At 45.8% G+C, this 19,976-nt stretch overlaps 1 protein-coding gene across 6 annotated transcripts in view; it reads left to right on the top strand.

The window, feature by feature from the left end:
- Window positions 1-19,976, top strand: part of TSC1 (TSC complex subunit 1) — a 52,096-nt gene that overhangs the window by 19,324 nt on the left and 12,796 nt on the right. For 2 of the 6 annotated variants that reach the window (XM_024999613.2, XM_010810528.4), the window contains exons 4-17: window positions 751-854; window positions 1,954-2,106; window positions 4,250-4,394; window positions 5,890-6,044; window positions 6,423-6,496; window positions 12,112-12,287; window positions 13,099-13,211; window positions 13,550-13,661; window positions 13,983-14,095; window positions 15,864-15,933; window positions 16,350-16,454; window positions 16,705-17,263; window positions 18,311-18,354; window positions 18,927-19,093. In XM_024999613.2, coding sequence (XP_024855381.1) covers window positions 751-854; window positions 1,954-2,106; window positions 4,250-4,394; window positions 5,890-6,044; window positions 6,423-6,496; window positions 12,112-12,287; window positions 13,099-13,211; window positions 13,550-13,661; window positions 13,983-14,095; window positions 15,864-15,933; window positions 16,350-16,454; window positions 16,705-17,263; window positions 18,311-18,354; window positions 18,927-19,093 — 2,090 coding nt within the window. Of the gene's footprint in view, window positions 1-750; window positions 855-1,953; window positions 2,107-2,677; window positions 2,868-4,249; window positions 4,395-5,005; window positions 6,045-6,422; window positions 6,497-12,111; window positions 12,288-13,098; window positions 13,212-13,549; window positions 13,662-13,982; window positions 14,096-15,863; window positions 15,934-16,349; window positions 16,455-16,704; window positions 17,264-18,310; window positions 18,355-18,926; window positions 19,094-19,976 lie in introns of those variants that run through there. The other 4 variants (XM_059891865.1, XM_059891867.1, XM_059891866.1 and 1 more) reach the window with 4 other exon arrangements.

Here is a 19,976-nt window from a genome sequence, read left to right as displayed (position 1 = left end):
TCCAAAATCACTGCAGATGGTGACTGCAGCCATGAGATTAAAAGACCCTTGCTCTTTGGAAGAAAAGCTATGACAAACCTACACAGCATATTGAAAAGCAAAGACATTACTTTACCAGCAAATGTCCGTCTAGTCAAAGCTATGATTTTTCCAGTAGTCATGTATGGATGTGAGAATTGGACCATAAAGAAAGCTGAGCACTGAAGAATTGATGCTTTTGAACTGTGGTGCTGGAGGAGATTCTTGAGAGTCTCAATCCTAAAGAAAATCAGTTCTGAATATTCATTGGAAGGACTGATGCTGAAGCTGAAGTTCAATACTTTGGCCACTTAATGTGAAGAATTGGAAAGACCTTGATGCTGGGAAAGATTGAAGGCAGGAGGAGAAGGGGACGACAGAGGATGAGATGGTTGGATGGCATCACCAACTCAATGGACATGAGTTTGAATAAGCTCAGGGTGTTGGTGATGGACAGGGAAGCCTGGCACGCTGCAGTCCATGGGGTCGCAATGAGTCAGACATGACTGAGCAACTGAACTGAACTATGGCTACTTAAGCATATAAACTTGCTATTATCCTGTTGTTAAACCTAAATTCATTTTAGAAAACAGAAATACAATCCTTCATGTAACTTTGGGTAGTGTACAAAGAAACATTCTGTGGATTTTGTTACTGACGACAATTAACATTTGAGGTAAGTTAGAATGTTAGAGGAAATAACTATTATAAACAGTCCTTTTCTTTCTTTAGACCGTGGTCCTATGCTTGTGAACACCCTGGTGGATTATTATCTGGAAACCAACTCTCAGCCTGTATTGCACATCCTGACTACCTTGCAAGAGCCCCATGATAAGGTACCTGCTGAGTGGTAGAGATGTGATACACTTTCTCCGAGGGCCGTGACTGCATCTCTGTAGCCCCAGCGCCTGGTGTGTTTATAGCTTACTGCTTCCGCTTCCGTGTGCCAGTGATGACACTGCTCCCAGATTGTAGCTACACATACAAACAGTCGTCAGGACTTTTGTTTCCTGAAAAGGTTTCAAAATACAACATATTTCAGAGGCCTTCAAAGATCTTGCTCTCAGAAGAAATCCTGTCATCCTAAGCTGTAATTGTATAGTGACGATGATCCATAAGGTACCCATCTTTAAACACTTTTAGACTTTTAATCCATATGGCAAAAGCTGTAAATGTGGGTACCTCATGGGGCTAATTGCCTAGTGCTCTTTCCAGGCACCAGGCACTTGGAAGGCTCCTTTATGTTTTGTTTTTGCTTTTATTTTTGTTGATGGTAAATAGCTAACAAAGCCTTGCAGTTGCACATTTTGATTTGTCTTGAGTTTGTATGTACTGGTGATTTACTTAACTGGGATTTGAAGGCCTTGCCATTGTCTGCCTTTTACAGTACATCTTGGGTTGTTTTTTTGTTTGTTTTGTTTTTTTTCACTCTGGGCTGAATTTTAACTTCTACTGCTACCGGAGTTATATGTGGGGCCAAACGACGGAGGTGAGGCCCTGGTAGCAATAAGCAGCTGCTTCCAGCAGGATCCCCTGAAGCTTCAGCAGCCTCCACTTATTAGAGACTTATTAGAACAGTGGTTATTCTAAGAAGTGGCCTGTTTGTATTTCAGAAAGATACAGAGGAGTCTCCTTCCCGCTTACAGACCTGTATTGTGGGGACTCTCTTTCAGGAGTTGCAGACTGGCTGCCCTCTCTTAGGACTAATGCAACACAACAGTGTGTTTGTTTGCATGGCTTTAAAAAAACCTTGAGTTTGATCTCTTTACCTGCATGAGCTTTTTTTACATCCAAGTGACCACTCAAGAGACTGGCGTTGGTCACTCCTGCCTATCCTCGTGTGCACTTCACGCATTCACATGAGTGTCTCCCTGGGGTCCCTTGACTTTCCCTAGCTTTACTGAGATAATTTCTCTTGTTCTTGTGCATGTTCAGCACCTCTTGGACAAAATGAATGAATACGTGGGCAAGGCCGCCTCTCGGTTATCCGCCCTCTTGCTACTGGGCCACGTCGTGAGGCTGCAGCCGTCATGGAAGCATAAGCTCTCTCAAGCACCTCTTTTGCCTTCTCTACTAAAATGTCTCAAGGTACGATGTTTGTAAGGATTTGCATGGAATAGCTTCATCATATAATTTCTGAAATTCTGAGTACCTTAAAACAAGCCAGCTAGATTTTAACTTTGAGAGTTTAAAAACTCCTAGGCGTTTGGTTCTTCTTGTAATGTAACACAGTTCAGACTTGGTACTTAGTCAGGTCTCAGTGCATCACTGTGTCTAGTGCATGTGTGGTCCAAGCAAATACGGTCACTTTTCGGTCAGATTGGTTCAACAATATGCTCTCCCAGCCCTCTTTGATTTCATGATTGTCTAGCCTTTCCTAGTTAGAAATGTACTGGTTTGTCTTGGGGGAATCCCTATTTCTGCATTCTCTTTTGGCTAATAGCAAAATGGCTAAGACTTTAACTATTTAGGAGCAGGTTCTGGTCACAGCTGTAACTGAGGGTTTTTTGGTAGAAGCCCTTACCAGACTGCGTCCTGCTTTTTTTGCACTCAGCTTAGTGCACTATTCTACAGAGTCAGAACCTAAGTAGGGCCTTATGGTTTTAGTTTTGACCATAGCTTACTGAAATACTTAGGGCATTTGTTTAATCTGTTTTAGTTCCTGGACTTGTTTCCTACCTGTAAAATAGGGAAATGTGGGTAATGTGAGCTGCCTGCACCTCCCAGACGTGAGGACGTCCAGTACTGTTGGTTCCAGGGTGGCCACGCCTTTGAAGGTGTCTGACACAGCACCGTGCAGGTTGATTTCTATCTCTGCCAGCAAAGGGCAGCGTTTATCCTTCCTAGAGGTGGGTCTCAGGGAGTCATGGTGGCAGGGCATCATAACGATGTGCATTTAACAGCTTAATTTTTTTAAATGAATGGGTTGATGAGAATATAATCTGATTTTGAGGCACACTGTTTAGTTCAGATTGAAGAATACTTAACCTTTTCCAAAAGAATAAGCCTTGAAAATTACTTACAAAGTGTTAACCCAAACTTTCAGTCAGGATGTTTTGTTAGTGTTTTTGTTTTTGTTTTTTTTAGTCAGAACTCATTACAGATTCTTGATTCTCCTATCAGTATTTTGTGATTTCCTACTAGATATCTGCCATAACAGATGGCTTGGTGCTCGATGTAAAAACTAAATCTATTTAAAACTGTATTTCCAGGTACTTTCCCTGGTGGTCCAGTGGCTCGGACTCCATGCTCCCAGTGCGGGGGGCCCAGGTCCTGACCCTGGTAGGGGGACTAGATCCCACCTGCCACAGCCAAGAGTTCTCATGCCACAGCTGAAAACCCTGCATGCTGCAGCCAAAGACCTCCCATGCTGCAATTGAGACCTGGCACTACCAAATAAATAAAGTCATATTTATTTAAAAAAAAAACAAAAAAAACCAAACTTTATTTCCAGACTCATAGGTTCCTTTTTCATGAGGAATAATGAATGTTCTAACCTGCATGGTGGTCTTTTGTTTAATGTCTTGTTTCTTCAGTCTGAATTCCAGTCACTTGGCAGACATTCATAATTTAATTATGGGTCAGGTGAGCTGCTATAGCTAGTCTGAGTTAATTTATTATTCATTGGTTATTAAGTTCAGTTAGTCTAAATTTGTATGACTTGATGTTTAAATTGTAGATGTGGTCAGAGGTCCCCGTATCTTTTTTATTTTCTGGTCTCTAAATACTGCTGTGAGGTGAGCCACTAAGAAGATTTGTTAGTGCTATACTCATTTCTTATTAAGGTATACTTCTGTTGTGATCCTTTGGAAATAGAGAATGACTTATTCACGTATTAGGTCTTTTTAACTGACTTTTAAAGAGTAAGTACTTCATAATTGGGCTGAATGAACAAGAATAGCAACATTTCTTTGTTCTGTTCAAAAGCAACTCATGCTTCCCGCCAAGGGCTGTTTATAGCACATCCGAAGTATCTGGGTTTGGGGTTTTCTAAGCCACGTTTAAGCGCTGCCCTGCATGAGTTTGGTGCCTGAGTGTAGTCCCTGCAGACTCAGCCTGGTCGAGCTGGTCCTCAGCGGCTTGTGGTTCAGTGTTGTGCCCCAGCATCCTAAGAGGTAGGACAAGTCTATGCCGGCGTTCTAACTTGAGAACCTCTTAAGTGTGCAGATCTAATGCTGCACACCTGAGAGGTGTCTCTTCTCGCTTGACCTTCCCTCCTTCCCTCCTACAGATGGACACCGACGTCATTGTCCTCACAACAGGAGTCTTAGTGTTGATAACCATGCTCCCAATGATTCCGCAGTCGGGGAAACAGCACCTTCATGATTTCTTTGATATCTTTGGCCGTCTTTCGTCATGGTGCCTGAAGAAACCAGGTAAAGATCTCCTCCTATACCCGTCATGCTGCACCAGGTGAGTGCTTTTGTGAGTGATGAACGGTTATGTGCTGGAAGAGAAGAACGTGTTAGAATCCTGTTGCTGAAATGGTTGGTTGTCACCAGACAGGTGAGGGAACACCTCAGGTATTTTCCACCAGGGGCACAAATAAGAAGCAAAACAGGGACTTCCCTGGTGGGCCAATGGCTACGACTCCAAGCTTCCAGTGCCAGGGGTGTGGGTTCAATCCCTGGTCATGAAACTTAGATTTCACATGCCAAGAAATTAAAAAAAAAAAAAAAAAGGCATGACTGTTGAAATGCTGTCCTTATTTTGTTGGCTTAAGAGGATTAGTTGTCAGAGAAACTGAGTGGTGGGTACAGCTTCCTGATTTTCAATAAACTGAAAAACAGCTTAAATCTGTGTTGCAGCAGCACGGGACTACGCTTGTGGGGCGTGTTTGTTCTCCTCTTGGTCTGTAGTGACAGAGCACAAGCTTCTGGTTCAGAGAACTCATCTATTGTACACGTGGACGGAGGAGAGAGAACGCGGCTGTTTCTGATTAGTGTTCTAGCTTTTAGTACAGGGGGTTTTGTTTCTACATCAACAGGTAGTACAGCTCTATCAGAATGACTCAGAAGCTGTAAACATGTGAACTCTGGCTCTTTTGGTCCTCCCAGCACGAGATGTTCACATCAAAAGAATGAAATGGATAAGCCCTGGGAAATGGAACACTGTGGCTTCTTGTACCGGATTAAGTAACAAGCCCGAGGCCTGTATGATGCCGACTTGTCTAGTAGGCTCTTCCTGGGGAGAAAGGAGTGGCCTGTCCTTTTTTTAGGGGGGCTTTATATATACCATTGGGATTTTCCATAGGGTCTGGATAAGGCTAGATGAATTAAATTTTCTGTTTCTCCCACTCTTAGCTCTTTAAGCTAATTTCAGATAGTAGCTTTTCTGTAGTTACGAATCTGCATAGCTAAGACTACGAACTGTTTTTAAAAGGTTCTCACACATTCATTCCACAAATATATGAATGCCTGTTAGGCAGCAAGCTCGGTGAGCGCTCTCAGGGCACAGAGGTGAGTGAGTTGGTGGTCTTCTTGAGGTGTGTACTGAATCAGGCTGTGGAGATGTACGATGACAGCTTGCAGGGGGTGTTCTTGTAAAGGTGCTTCAGTATTACAATTCTAGGGGCCCTGTGAAGGGGCGCCTAGAGAGGAGGCAGGGATTAGATGAGTGCACGCCTCTGTGGGCCACTCCAAGTAGATGGGAGTTTATCCAGAGGCCAGGGGAGCCACCCATGGATCTCAGACAGTGGTGTCTGGTATGTTCAGATTTGGGTTTTAGAAAACTGCTCTCCTTTACTTACTGTCTTCGGGGCAAGGCGGGGCACACATACGCAGAAAGTCCCATTGGCAGCCTGTGTGCGTGTCTGTCTTGCACACGTGTCCCGTGTCCAGCTAGGACCCCCCCGGTGGATTTCTTTTTTAGGCCATGTGACAGAAGTCTATCTCGTCCACCTCCACGCCAGCGTCTACGCTCTCTTCCATCGCCTGTATGGGATGTACCCTTGCAACTTTGTCTCCTTTCTGCGTTCTCACTACAGTATGAAGGAAAACCTGGAGACTTTTGAAGAAGTGGTCAAGGTAAATGAACACCCATTTGTTTGCCGTTTAGTGTACTATGGAGATGGGCTGCATTTGTAAGTTTCGTATTAAATGTTAGGGAAATTTTGAAAAGAAATTCAGCCTTCTTGCCATCTTGCCCACTGCCCTCAGCCCTGGTAACTATGAATCTGTTTTTCGCCTTTATAGGACTTGCGTGTCCTGAACATTTCAAGCTTATGGAATCATAGAATATGGTTTTTTGTTCATGGCTTCTTTCACTTAATGTAACGTTTTAAGATTCATCCACGCTGTGGCCTGTGTCAGTACTTCATTCCTTTGTATTGTCAAATACGTTCTATTGTGTAGAAATACAACAGAAATTAAGCCTTTTATAACTTGTCAACCCAACTCTTTTAGCCAATGATGGAGCATGTGCGAATTCACCCGGAATTAGTGACTGGATCCAAGGACCATGAACTGGACCCTCGAAGGTATGGAAACTGAACTAGTGACAGAATCTCATAGACTCACTTGAGAAATTGAACACGGGATCTCAGAGGTGTCCCTTTTGAGATGTTATTGGAGAAGACAGGTTTTTCTGTTTATTTCATTTTAAAGGACTTGCACAGTGAAGCATTTTGCGTGCATGAGTCTAAGACATACTCCTCACTGACAGAGGAAGAGGTTGCATTGCAAGTGCCTGTCCCGCAGGACCCCAGTGGGCTGGGAACCCGGTGGTCTGTGATCGTGCGAGGTGGGCGGTGATGGGTGTGCTTGGAAACAAACACTGTGGGAAGTCTGGACGTTGAGTGTTCGGATTCCCCTGGTCGCTTTCTCCATCCTGCTTAGCCAGGTGACTGCCATTTTCCACGGGACCTGGTGGAAGTGCCCAGTTTTATCTCTGGAGAAGTGGAACCTGCCAGCCTCCTTAGTTGAGAATGCCAAGCATGGTGGAACGTGGAGCTGAGTCATGACCAGAAAGGAGGGAGTGAAGTGAAACCCTGCACACCGAGCTGTGGGAGGCTCAGCCCTTCCCTTGCTTCTCTGTGGCTCCTCCCCTGGCAGGGAGTTGATGCCTTTTGGAGGAGAAGTGGTCCTCAGATATTGATGTTTGAGGATCTCCCCCTGAAAAAGATGACTCACTGCTTGATCACCTCAGCAAATCTCAGATCTCCACAAGCCCTCCCTCTGCTACACAGACCTTTTATCTGAGCAACTTGCTGTGAGGTACATGTAGAGGAGCTTAGAAAACGTGTAAGAAAAGTTTATAGTAATGTATGGATGCTTGTGCAGACACCACTTTAAAAACATGGGACAGTACCCTCTCCATTTGTAATCATCTTTGTCCCTGGTCCCTGTCTTACCTCAGAAACACAACTGCTGTTCTTGCTTTCATTTTAATCATTCTCTTACTTAAAAAAAATATATGTGTATTTGTTTTTAGTTATTTTGTTTTTTGGTCACAGTGAGTCTTTGTTGCTGTGCACAGGCTGTCTCTAGTTGCAGCGAGCAGGGGCTACTCTCTGCTGCGGTGCGTGGGCTTCTCATTGTGGTGGCTTCTCTTGTTGCAGAGCATGGGCTCTAGAGCATAAGGGCTCAGTAGTTGTGGCTCGTAGGCTTAGTTGCTCCATGGCATGTGGAATCTTCCCAGATCAGGGATTGAACCCATGTCCCCTGCATTGGCAGGTGAATTCTTAACCACTGTGCCACTAGGGAAGTCCTCTCTTGCGTGGTTTGACCACATGTGTTGTTTCATTTTGAAAGCAAGCAAAGTCTGGCCTTGGAAAAGGCAGTCTTGTCACCATGAGATGAAGGTTCCCAGGAGGTAAGAGGAAGAACCAAGAGGGAAGAACACACGGCTTACCCTAGTCAGGGCATCTGGTGAGACCCATAGCGAGAGCCAGGTACTGAATGTGCTGCCGAAATACGGCAGAGGGAGGAGACTGCTCTGTGTGCCCTTGTGGCAGCTTCCGAGTATAGGTCAGAGAAGAATCCTTCTGTGGGACGAGATGAATGTCCTTAGCTAATCTAGGGAGAGTAGGCACTTCATCAGTGTATTCATTAATCAAGACAAGCTAAGTCACAACACGTTATCTAGGCCAGGGTTACCTACGCCGCCTAGACGCTCTGTCCCTCAGTTGGAAAGATGGTTCGGTGGCAGCAGAAGCCTTAGTGAGGGCCCGCACACGCCTGTCTCAGCGTGTGTTCTGGTCTCAGCGGTCGTCTTCTGTGCCTCGTGTGTGGCCGCCGTCTGCCTCTCGGCTTCTCTGTGCCTGTCACCTGTGCACATTCTCCTGTTTCCTCTATCTCATGCCTTTTTGGGTTCACTCCTGTTTTCATGGGATTTTAGAGAAAGGATGCTGTTTTCTGTGTGGGTATAGATTTCTGGGTTGGGAGTCATTCTCATTCAGCGGTTGGAAGGCGTTATTCCATTGCCCCTTTGCCGCCAACGCTGCTGTTGAAATCCAGAGACATTCTTATTTCTGATCATCTGCGTTTATTGTCTTCTCTTTGCTCTCAAAGTACCCTGAAACTTCTAGTGATGTCCCTTGACATGAATCTGTTCTCATTTTTCAGTCTGGAAGCTCTTACCTTTAAATGCTAGGAAATTTTCTGCAAAATTTTCTGCGGTTATATTGTGCTTGATTTCTTTTCCTTTGCTATCTCTGTCTTTCCTTCTAGAACTCTTAATGTTCTGATTGAGACTTCCTGGAGTGGGTCTCTGCTTTTCTTTGCTCTCCTGTTTTTTCTTTCTGCTCTCTTGTCCTATTTCCTAAAGATTTAATTGTCTTTAGCTGTTAATCCTTCTGTATTCATTTCTGCCACGTTTTCAGTACCTAAGAGCTCTTTTTAGTTCTCTGGATGCTCCCATTGTTTAAAATTGTAGCCTGTTTTTGTTTCATGGATGCAGTCTCACGTCTTTGATGATGGGAGTTTTTTTGTTGGCTTTTTAATAAGGTTTTCTTTTTCCTACATAGTCTGTTTTCTCTAAACTGCTCTATTGTTGTTGTTTTTAAAATTTTGAGGCTTTCTGCAAAGATCTGGTGATCCACTTGTATTTGGATGAGGAGACTAAAAACCTCTGTTCACAAGGATGGGGCTTGTTGACTTTGTGCTTTCTTGTAGGTTGTTCTGAGCATCTGTAGGAGATGCTCATATCAATATTGGTTTCCTTTTGAGTTGGTCAGACTTTTTTAGAAAAGGGTCTTCTGATCTCTAGTCTTCAAGAGTTGGGCTACTCCTGGAGAGTAGAGACTGCTTGGTGGGAGAGATGAGTGGTCTTGGCCTTCAGAATGTACATGCTCACTTAACTCCTCTCTTTAGAGTGCCTCGGTCCCTTGACTGTGTTGAACCTCTTCAGATATGAGTCCAGATTTCGGAAAGCCAAGTGGGATCTCGGGGCTCAGGCAGCGTTTACCCCACCTTCCTGATTTTAGCTGCCCTGATTGACCTGTCGTCACTCATCTCCAGTTCCATAAATACTTCTTGTATACAAGTTCTTTTGCTTTTCAAGGATTCTCCAGTATAAGTCAGGTTGACTTTTAGCTTTGAAACATTGGCAACTTAGGATTCTGCTTTCTGGGATTCAGTCACTACTTGCCCTCTGGCTTTCTGGTTTCAAACACGTGGTGCTGTTCTCTTTTCTCATTCTTCTCTTTCTTGTAGGTTTATATTTAAAAGGAAACAAATGTTGGTGGGGTTTGGGGGTATTGTGCAGTTGCATGCACATGTCCAGTCTGTTGTGTTAATTAGGAAATCTCCTGGTTCAACTTATAGAGCCTCACTCACCATGGATAGGCGGGTCATCTGGCCCTTGAAGAAAGGTTCTAGCACCAGAGACAAGAGACCAATGTAAACAGTAGATAGAGGAGCTAGCAAGAAACAAGGATAATGCAGAGAGCAAAAGAAAACATCTACAATAGCTGTAGAGATGAGACATTAGTGCATATGTAAAGTTCAGGATGCTACACAAGAGACTAAAGAAAGCAGTGCTGAAAATTTAAAACTATAGCTAAAATAAACATTTTGATAAAAGAATTGGAGGGTATATTTGAGGATATCTTAGAGAGCAGAATCAAAGGATAGAAATGAGTTAGATGAAAGAAATTTGAAATAATCAGTCCAGAAAGTCTAACATCCAATATATGGGGAGGAGAAAACTTTGGTGGGGGAAGAAATTGTGAAAGAAATAATAGAAGAAAATTTCCAATGCAAGTACAAATGATACAAGAAAATACAATCATAGAATTGAAAGACATGAGTTTCCAGGTTGAAGAGGTTTATGTAGTTCCCAGCACAGTCAATGAAAAAGAATGCTACCAGCTCAATACTGTGAAATTTCAGGAAAAAAAAACCCAGTAAGGATCAGAAATCAAAATGAGGTTAGCTTCTGAAACACTTTCAAAATGGAGAGAAAAAGATTTTCAACTTAGAATTTTATTCCCAGCCCGCTTGCCTATCAAGTATGAGACAGTTTTAGATACGCAGGGACTCAAATTTACCTCCCATGTACCCTTCTTTAGTGAACCATTGAAGCGTGTCCTTCACCAAAATGAGAGTAAAATCAAGGAAGACAGAGGCCAGGAAGTGGGGGACCTGACTTAGGGTCTTCGGCAAGGGGAGTCTTGGTATAACTTGTATAGCAGTGCTAAGAACAACCAGTAGGAGAGGGAGGGCTCTGGCAGGCAGCTCTTTAGGAGAAGGTGAACAATCTCAGTAGATGGTTTGCATTTTGTTACGTCAAAATTATATTAGGCGTTTTCCTCCAGCTGTTAGAGCAAGTTTAGGAAGGATTAGTATTAGATACATGGAAGACTGAGGCAAAGAAACAGAAAAATTTAAACTCTAGGAGAAACTAAATTGAACAGAAAGGGAAATATTATAGAATACTCTTTAGCTTAGCTGTCAGTGGTACTGATCTAGTCATTATAAAGAATCGTTCAGAATCAGTTTAGAAACAACAAAACAGTGATCTACTATTTTGAGAGCACTGGGGAGGAGGGAAAGGGATCTGTGGAAGTGACCTAAACGCTCACCTACCGTAAGGACGTTAATAGTTGATGTCTAGAAATTCAGTTGTCAGAAATTTGATGCCTAGAAATTTGGAGGTAGGGTTACAATTTAGCTGGAAGCTGAGCCCAGAAAGTTCCTTCATGCTCTTGGTGGCCAGTGTCCTCTCTCACTCCTGGCAGTCATGATCTGCCGAAAGCACGCTTTTGCATGGTGGGGTAACTTTCTGTAGACCCTGTCTCTGGTTGGACCTTAGGTTGTCTCTTTTCTTCTGTGACAAGCTGTACTGACTGTTGTTGTCCATCTTGATATGTGTCTGTTTCCACAGGCTGATTTCTTAGGCACGGAACTCTGGATCACACAGCAGGACTCTTGAGACAATTCTTTAAATATCCTCATGGGCTTTCTCTAGGTTCGAGACATGCTGAGCTGTATTTCTGGTCTGGGGATGGGTTAGAATCCTGAGGCTTTGATGGGAGACCTTAAGTCAGCCTCAGCTGCCTGGCAGTTTCCAGGTTCCCCTGTTCTGTTATTACTTTTGTTCCAAAGGAGAGTCCCCTGCTGACTGCTCTGCATAGTCTGTATTCTGTTTTGAGGCTGTGCCTGGTCTATTGTTGCTGAAACTTTGGTTTCAGAGTAGTTTCTGATAAGTTGATATAACCATTTTAAATAGGGCATAGGTTTGTAAGGCTTCCCTGCTGGCTCACTCCTCCTGCAGTACTGGAGACCTCCTGCAATGCCGGAGACCTGGGTTCAATCTCTGGGTTGGGAAGATTCTCTAGAGAAGGAAATGGCAGCCCACTCCAGTGTTCTTGCCTGAGAAGTCTCATGAACAGAGGAGCCTGGTGGGTTATAGTCCGGGGTCACAAGAGCTGGACATAACTTAGCGACTAAATCACCTCCACTATAGGTTTGTAAAATGAATGGCTAATTCCTTTTATCATAGTGCTAGTTTGTACTTGGGCTGGGGTGGTTCTGCCTCATTCTTTGCTGTTCACAGTTCAGTGGCTGGCATTGAGTCTGCACTCTGAAGTATTTGATGGTTTGATTAAATGGATTATAGCTTGCATTTCTTGACTTTGATTGTCTTCTACAGGTGGAAGAGATTAGAAACACATGATGTTGTCATAGAATGTGCCAAAATCTCTCTGGACCCTACAGAGGCCTCATATGAAGATGGCTATTCTGTGTCTCACCAAATCTCAGCCCGTTTTCCTCACCGTTCAGCCGATGTCTCCGCCAGCTCTTACGTTGACACACAGAATAGCTATGGTAAACAGTGACTTTGGTGCTTACCTCTTCACAACCTTGTCTCTGGAAGCATTGTTTATCGTTGACTTCAGTTTCTTTTCCTACAGTAAGGCTTAGTTGAGCTCCTAGGAACTGTTTCCCAAATACTTAAAATTTGGATTTGTCTCCGTTTTCTCCTGATTAACTTCTCCCCTAAGTTTAATTCACGATCTTATGACTTTAATCTCCACCTTGATAGTATGTCAGCAGAGTTGGGCTGTGTCCTCAACACTTAACAAAGAAAATGGATGGAAGGATATGACTTCTAGGCTCCTGTTTATAAAGGAAGCTTCTACTTTTTCAGACGCCTTTAGTGAGGCCCTCTGGGCTTGTCACATTGACACAGTTTTGAATGAATCTGGACAATTGGATTAAATAAAAGTCTAGGCTTATCTACAGGTAGCACCTGCTGAAATTGTCACACAAGTTGTGCTTTTTCAGGCTGTTCTGAAGCTTAATGAGACATCAAACCTTAGTGAACTTTATTGCTAAAGAGTATTATAAAGTGTTAGTCACTCAGTTATGTCTGGCTCTTTGCGACCCCATGGACTATACCCTGCCAGGCTCCTCTGTCCATGGGATTTTCCAGGCAAGAATACTGGAGTGGATTGCCATTTCCTTCTCCAAAAGGGTCTTTTAAATGCTACTTTATACCCGTGGACATTAGGAGTCCCCTCAGCCTTTTTAAATGTAGGGAGCTGAACGCTATCAAATGGTCTCGAGGACCATTGTTCTTTGTCAGAATGACTGGAGCCCCACGCTGACCCCATGTGTTCTTTCCCTTCCCTTGTAGGGAATGCTACTTCTACCCCCTACTCTACTTCTCGGCTGACGTTAAACACGCCAGGGCAGCTACCTCAGACTCTGAGTTCCCCGTCGACACGGCTATTAGCTGAGCCGCCACAAGTACGCTGTGAACTAGTGTGCCTGCTTTCTTCTCTACTTGCTGGTGAAGCTGGCCTTCGGGGTCAGGGTGTAGCCTGTGATTGGGAAAATCTCTCACTGCTTGTTTCAGGAGTTAGTTTTAAGGATGTGTCATGTTTGCAGAGAAAGTTAACTGTTGCCACTTGGGTTTCTCTTGGCGTCTAGGCTTAGAAAATGTAACGTGTCTCTTGATAAAGCTTTAGTAAGATTCCTTTTCCCAGTTGAAAGGCTAAATTTAAAATGATCGTTGGTCACAGGCTTGTACCTCGGGAGGTGGTGGTGTTTGATTCTTGTTGTTGACCTGCCTGTTAACTTCCTAGGCTACTCTTTGGAGCCCATCTGCAGTTTGTGGGATGACCACTCCTCCAACTTCTCCTGGAAATGTCCCACCTGATCTGTCACATCCTTACAGTAAAGTCTTTGGTACAACTGGTATGTATGGCCTAGGTTAGGTTTGGCTGGTTCAGGCCTGCCTGTTATGATAAGGAACAGTCTCCTCTAAGGTCTAAGGGTTTGAGAGCCTCTTGGTGTAGGGAACCTAGTTTTGATGCCTAATACAAATGCCTGGAGCTTTCAGAAGTTCAAGTGAGCCTTAAAAAAAAAGACAGGCTGATATAGACTCTCCAGAAAGTGAAGTGTAGCAGCTTTCTTTGCAGTACTAGTTAGGCTGGGAAAGAAGAAAAAGTGGCGGTTTTCCTAATCGTTAAACTAACAGTGTGTTTGTGTGTGTGTTCTGCTCTTGTCTTGGAGCAGGTGGGAAAGGAACTCCTCTGGGAACCCCTGCAACCTCTCCTCCTCCAGCCCCACCCTGCCATTCGGACGACTGCGTGCACCTTTCACTCCCACAGGCCACGGCCCCCAAGAAGGTTTGCCAGGCTCGTCTGCTGTCCCCTCGCCCACGCACAGAGACTTGCTTCCAGCCTCTCTTTGGGAAACCTTTTATGCCAGTTAGAAGTCTGACCTAAAATGTAATGGGTTTGAATCAGATCAGTTGAAAATAGACCAATCAGCAGCTCTCATAGAATGTGGTCTGCTGACCCTGAGGATCCCCAAACCTTCTAAGAGACACTGCCAGGGCAAATCTACTTTCATAGTTACTCTTACGTGGTCATTCGCCCCTTTTTTCTGTATTGGCATTTATACTCATGGCATAGAAATAGTGGTGGGTAGGATGGCTGGCCCCTTGGTACAAAATTGCACTCTTCTAGTGGCATTGCATTCTTCTTCCTTGATGTGTTCTTTCAGTTTGGCAGAAGAAAAGAAGCAACAACCAAAAAAAAAAAAAAAGTGCCAACCTTGAGTATTCTATAGAAAGAACCCACGTGTTTAATATTGTTTGTGATAAAACAGGAAGTAGACTTAAAGCAGTCTGAGTGCATACCAGCACGTGGTGGTTTCCATACGCACTTGTGACATTATTTGAGTTGAGAGCTGAACTGGTTGCTCTCTTTTACGCAGCAGCAGTCTTATTTGAAAGAATAACTGGTGACAAACCACGGTTACTCAGACTTGAGTGTTAGGCAGGCAGTTAGCTTCTTAGATGACAAACTGGCTCTGTCACTTGAAGATAAACAACTGACAGTCTTTGTTGCCCATGATAAAAACGTGCGATTAGAATATTAAAAAACTGGTATCTGCCACCGAGTGCTTGATAGTGTCCCTAAGTCTTTCATGACGAGATTGAAAAGTCTTGAGAAGCTTGGTTGATAGTTTTGAATTTTTGATATCATATAATGAAGTGTTTTAACACTTAGAAGATGTGCACAGCTTGGTGAGCCAGTGTTCTGCCCGCCTTGTGTGTGATGTTAAAGACCCACATGTAGATAATACCTTGGGGGGGCAAGGGAGACCAGTGGATCTTACTTAACACGATGTGAAGAGTGAATTGCGATGACTTCAGGTTCTGCTCCATAACTGACCTTGAAGAAGAAATACCCTTGTCGAGTTTCAGAGTAACATCAGAGATGGCTTTCTGCAGTTATCTAAAAAATCTTTCTGCTTTTTATAACTGCTTATCCGTGGGGCCTAGAGTTTTCTTCGTACGCTTTAGCCAGAATAACATGTAACCCAGCAGAGCAGAGGCAGCCGTAAGAACCCATCCTCCTTCCATTAAGCCGTATATGGACGAGATCGCAGAAATGTGAGACCACTTGACCCTCTCACTAAGCTTACCTTTGTTTTGGGAAATATAGTTATGTTTCATAGAAATATGTCATTTATGTTTACATGGGTTGGGTGGGGTATTTTTCCGGCCATGCTGCACAGCTTGTAGGATCTTAGTTCCCCGACCAGGGATTGAACCCGCCTCCTCAGCAGTAAAAGCATGGAGTCCTAACATTGAATCACCAGGAAATTCCTGGGTTGGTTAAGTGAATTAATATTTTTAAAATTCTGTTTTAGTTTCTGGTGTGGTAACTATCAATAGATTTAGCCACATAAACAAAATCCTTGAGATTCTTAGTCACTTTTAAGAACAGAAAGGCATCCTGACACCAGTTTGAGAACTACTGGGCTAAACTTTAAACTCCTTTATAATATACTAAAATTTGAGGAGTTTAGGGTATTTCTCTAGCATTAGAGATCATGCACACAATTTTCTGCCTTGTGATATATAAACGGTATCTGTCGTTTCAGGAAGAGAGGACAGACTCCGCAAGGCCCTGTCTACACAGACAACCCCATGTTCCGAATGACAGAGGATTAGGTAAGGCCTCTGGGTAACGGTGGAGCTTGCTTGACTCTTGATGGGTTGGGTTATAGTGTGGAAACGGAAATTCCAGAGCACCACGAAACACTGAAGCCAGAGATAATGAAAAATGTAATTCTAAAAGCCAGCCTCATAATCGCATCCCATGAAAGCTGCTAAGTACTTGTGTCTTGACCTGATCAAACCATGGCTTTATCTGTTCTCTGCAATGTTGAGAAAGAATGGAGAGTTTTGACTTCTGTGGTACCTTGCATTGGATCATTGTAACCTTTTGGCTTTGGGAGCTCCAGAAGAGAGCTGTCTCCCCCATCTTCTTCAGCAGGAGAGTCAGGGTGGGCCTGTCCTGTCACAGTGTGAGCAGTTCTCGCGGGCATGGGGGTCTCCAGCGTGTTTGTCTTGTTTTCTCTGTATAGAAGAGCTGCACGGAGGCAAGGGATCTGTCACTCTCAGTGATCTTCCAGGGTTTTTAGGAGACCTGGCTTCTGAAGAAGACAGTATTGAGAAGGATAAAGAAGAAGGTAACGTGTGCAGGGTTCTGGGCTTGTGGAGATGCTGCACATTGATAAAGCCCTCATTTTCTGCCCGAGAACCAGGACTTAGTATCAACATGCACAGGACTGCCTGCTTTTTCTTCCTTTGGGGGAGGGAGATGGGAGTTTTGTTCTGAGCCCTGTGCCTGGTCCCTTCGGGTGGCACAGGGCAGCACACAGCCCCACACTGCCCGACCTGACCCAGATGCACCGTCTCTTCCCTCCTCCTCCTTTGTAGCGGCCATATCTAAAGAGCTGTCTGAGATCACGACGGCCGATGCCGAGCCCCTGGTTCCTCGAGGAGGCTTCGACTCACCCTTCTACCGGGACAGTCTGCCGGGCTGCCCGCGGAAGACCCTCTCAGCTTCCTCCAGCACTCAGGGCACCAGCGCGAACCCTGAGCCTTTAAACTCCTCCCTGGACAAGTCGGGGCCTGACACACCAAAGCAAGCCTTCACGCCCATAGACCTGCCCTGCGGAGGCACCGGGGAGAGCCCTGCCGGGAACAGGGAGCGCCAGGCCTCTCTGGAGGCCAGCATCCTCACCCCCAGCCCCTGTAAAATTCCACCTCAGAGGGGAGTGGGGTTTGGCAGTGGGCAGCCTCCCCCATACGATCATCTTTTTGAGGTGGCATTGCCAAAGACTGCCCATCATTTTGTCAGCAAGAAGACGGAGGAACTGCTCAAGAAGGCAAAGGGAAGTGCAGAGGAGGACTTCACGCCCTCCGCCTCCCCTATGGAAGTGCTGGACAGGCTGATACAGCAGGGAGCGGACGTGCACAGCAAGGAGCTCAACAGGTGAGGCTCGGCGCGGGCCTGTGGTCTGCACTTTCCACTTGGTTAGGAACTACAGGAAGTGGGTGGGGGGAGGCAGGAGTTCCTTTTCGTGTGCTCCCCAGAGGCAGCTGGTTCTCTGTTTGGTCAGGGTCCTTCTAGCCCATTGCCTTTTCATACCTGCGAACGTGCATGTCCTCTGTGCATGCTAACCTCAGGCCATTCCGTAGATAACTGGCCAGAGAGAAAGGAGTCTTCTACGCATAGACCCCCCCTGCGCTGTGAGCAAGCGTAAATGCTTTCACGTCTGCTCTCTGACACTTGAGGATGAGCTTATGGTATTCAAATAATATAGAAATACTGGTCAAGAAGTCGCCTTCTCCAGCTACAGATTTTTTGTTGTTGTATTTTGGTACCATGGCCCATTAGATGGAAAATAAAATCAACGTTTCAGTGCAAGGTCAAGGTGGCCTATCCCCACTTCCTGCTCTCACACAAGGGTTAAGAACCCCTCTGAATGGCTGTTTTCAACCCTTTTTTACTATGGTTTTCAAAGGTGACCTAGGAAAGGATAAGAGAGTCACTGTCCATAGTAGTGCTGTTCCTAAACAGGCTCTTAGGGGGTGCGGGCTTTCCTTTTTCTTCTGCAGAGTGACCTCAGTGGGATCTGACAGGTGACTTCCTGTGTAAGGTCTGTCTGAAGTGAAGTTTAGTGTCGTAGGCGCGGGTGAACCACCTGCTGCGTCCTTAACCTGGACAGCAGTAGCTTCTCAGCAGAGCCGCACCCCGTGTGTGGCGCAGGGAGGGTTGAGAACAGCGCCCAGTGTGTTTCTCTCTCCCTGCGTGAGGAGCCGCCCCGCATATACAGGCTGCGGTGTGAGCTCTGAGTCAGGGGCCTCTCCATTCTGGAGACGCCGTCATGCTTGCTGGGGCCTCTGACCCGCTCTGTCCCGGGTGGACTTCAAGTTTGAAACTTGTCTCACGCCTCTGGCTTGTGATCACAGGGAAGTGATCTGCCTAGTTTTTCCAGCTGAGATCAGTAACTTTGTTACTCGACAACTTTCTTCCTAGGTTGTCTTTACCCAGCAAGTCTGTCGACTGGACCCACTTCGGAGGTAAAGTTGTTACTTCAGCTCCAAATCCAGCTGGCAGGGATCTGCCTGCTGGTGGCCCTTTCTGTCCTTGAAGGAGGTGCCCCTTCCTGCCCACTCCAGCTGGGTTATCTGCTTGGCTACATAGTAGCTCACATGTTGCAAAGTCAGCATTTCCTATTTTTGAAAAGTGGCAAGGAGCCCAGTGCTTGAGAGCAGAAGTACAGGAAAGCAGCCCTCACGCCAGGCTTCTCCCTAGAAAAGATCCAGGTGAAGTGAGGGATAGTAGGAAGATACCCATGCAGCACGGAAAGGAGTCTTCAGTAGACACACACATAACATATTTGGGGAGATACACAGGGCTCTCAGGCATCCTGCCTCATGCCCCTCCCTCTGTGTTCCTTTCAAAGGGAGATAGGTAGCAAGCACTGCCCCCCCCCCACCCCACCCCTCAACCCCCAGTGACTGGGAGCCAAGTGGTCATTGGCAAAGCAAGTGACTTCTTCCTTCAAGAATTGCATTAAGCTCTGGGCGGGGCCTCGGTTGAACAACATGTAAAAGGCATCTCTGCCATCCTCCCTCTGCTTTAAAATCAGGCTCTCCTCCCTCAGATGAGATCTGCACCCTCCGTAACCAGTTGCTTTTACTGCACAACCAGTTACTCTACGAGCGTTTCAAGCGGCAGCAGCACGCGCTGCGCAACAGGCGGCTCCTGCGCAAGGTGATCCGGGCCTCGGCTCTGGAGGAGCACAACGCCGCCATGGTGAGCCCACGGGGTGGGGCGGGGGGCGGGCTCTCCATCTGGCCCCTCGCACCAGCTTCTGGCGGTCAGCCCGTGAAGGGCCGCATCCCCACATTCCCTTGCAGCTCTTGGCACCCGTGGGGACAAGTCATTTTTGGTGTTTGTTAGTCTGTAATGGGCGGTGATGATAGCAGAGGAGAAAGGTGATTTTGTTTCTCCAGATGTAAAACCAGCTCTCGGGACACAACTCTCATGACAAAAACTCACTGTGGGGTGGTGAAGCCAGTCGGAGCTGGACATGACCTTGGCGCCACGGCCCTGTTGCCTTAGGAAAGTAATGGAGCTTTTGGAGGCCCCTGTCACCCGTTACGTAAAATGAGAGTAGTGGTAGCTTCTCCTCCTTAACTGGGGATGCAGAGAGCACCTGCCCAGTGCAGGGCAGGGTGGGAACCCAGTGTCTGTCACTTTAGTGACCTTGGCCAGTACCAGTGCTCACATCAACACTGGTGGTTGCGTGCTGAGTCGCTTCGTGTCCGACTCCTTGCAACCCCAGAACTGTAGCCCAGCAAGCTCCTCTGTCCATGGGATTCTCCAGGCTAGAATACTGGAGTGGGTTGCCGTGCCCTCCTCCAGGGGATCTTCCCAACCCAGGGATCAAACCTGCGTCTCTTACATCTCCTGCATTGGCAGGTGGGTTCTTGACTACTAGGGCCATCTGAGAAGTCCAGTGCTGATGGTTAGGACTTCTGAAAGTATTGGGAGCAGGCTGATGGCTGAGAAAAGTTCTTTAAGCCACTTCTGATCCACTGGCTAACGTGCAGTCTGGAAGCCGTTGACCAAAAGCCAAGTTAGACAGCAGTGAGCTGTCAGGTTCCAGGTCTGGGGTTACAGCCTCAGGGTAGCT

The sequence above is a fragment of the Bos taurus genome, chromosome 11 (assembly GCF_002263795.3).
Source record: "Bos taurus isolate L1 Dominette 01449 registration number 42190680 breed Hereford chromosome 11, ARS-UCD2.0, whole genome shotgun sequence".
In the NCBI taxonomy this organism is placed as follows: domain Eukaryota; kingdom Metazoa; phylum Chordata; class Mammalia; order Artiodactyla; family Bovidae; genus Bos; species Bos taurus.
The sequence above is the reverse complement of the archived record's forward strand: the minus strand, read 5'-3'. Positions and strand labels throughout refer to the sequence as shown.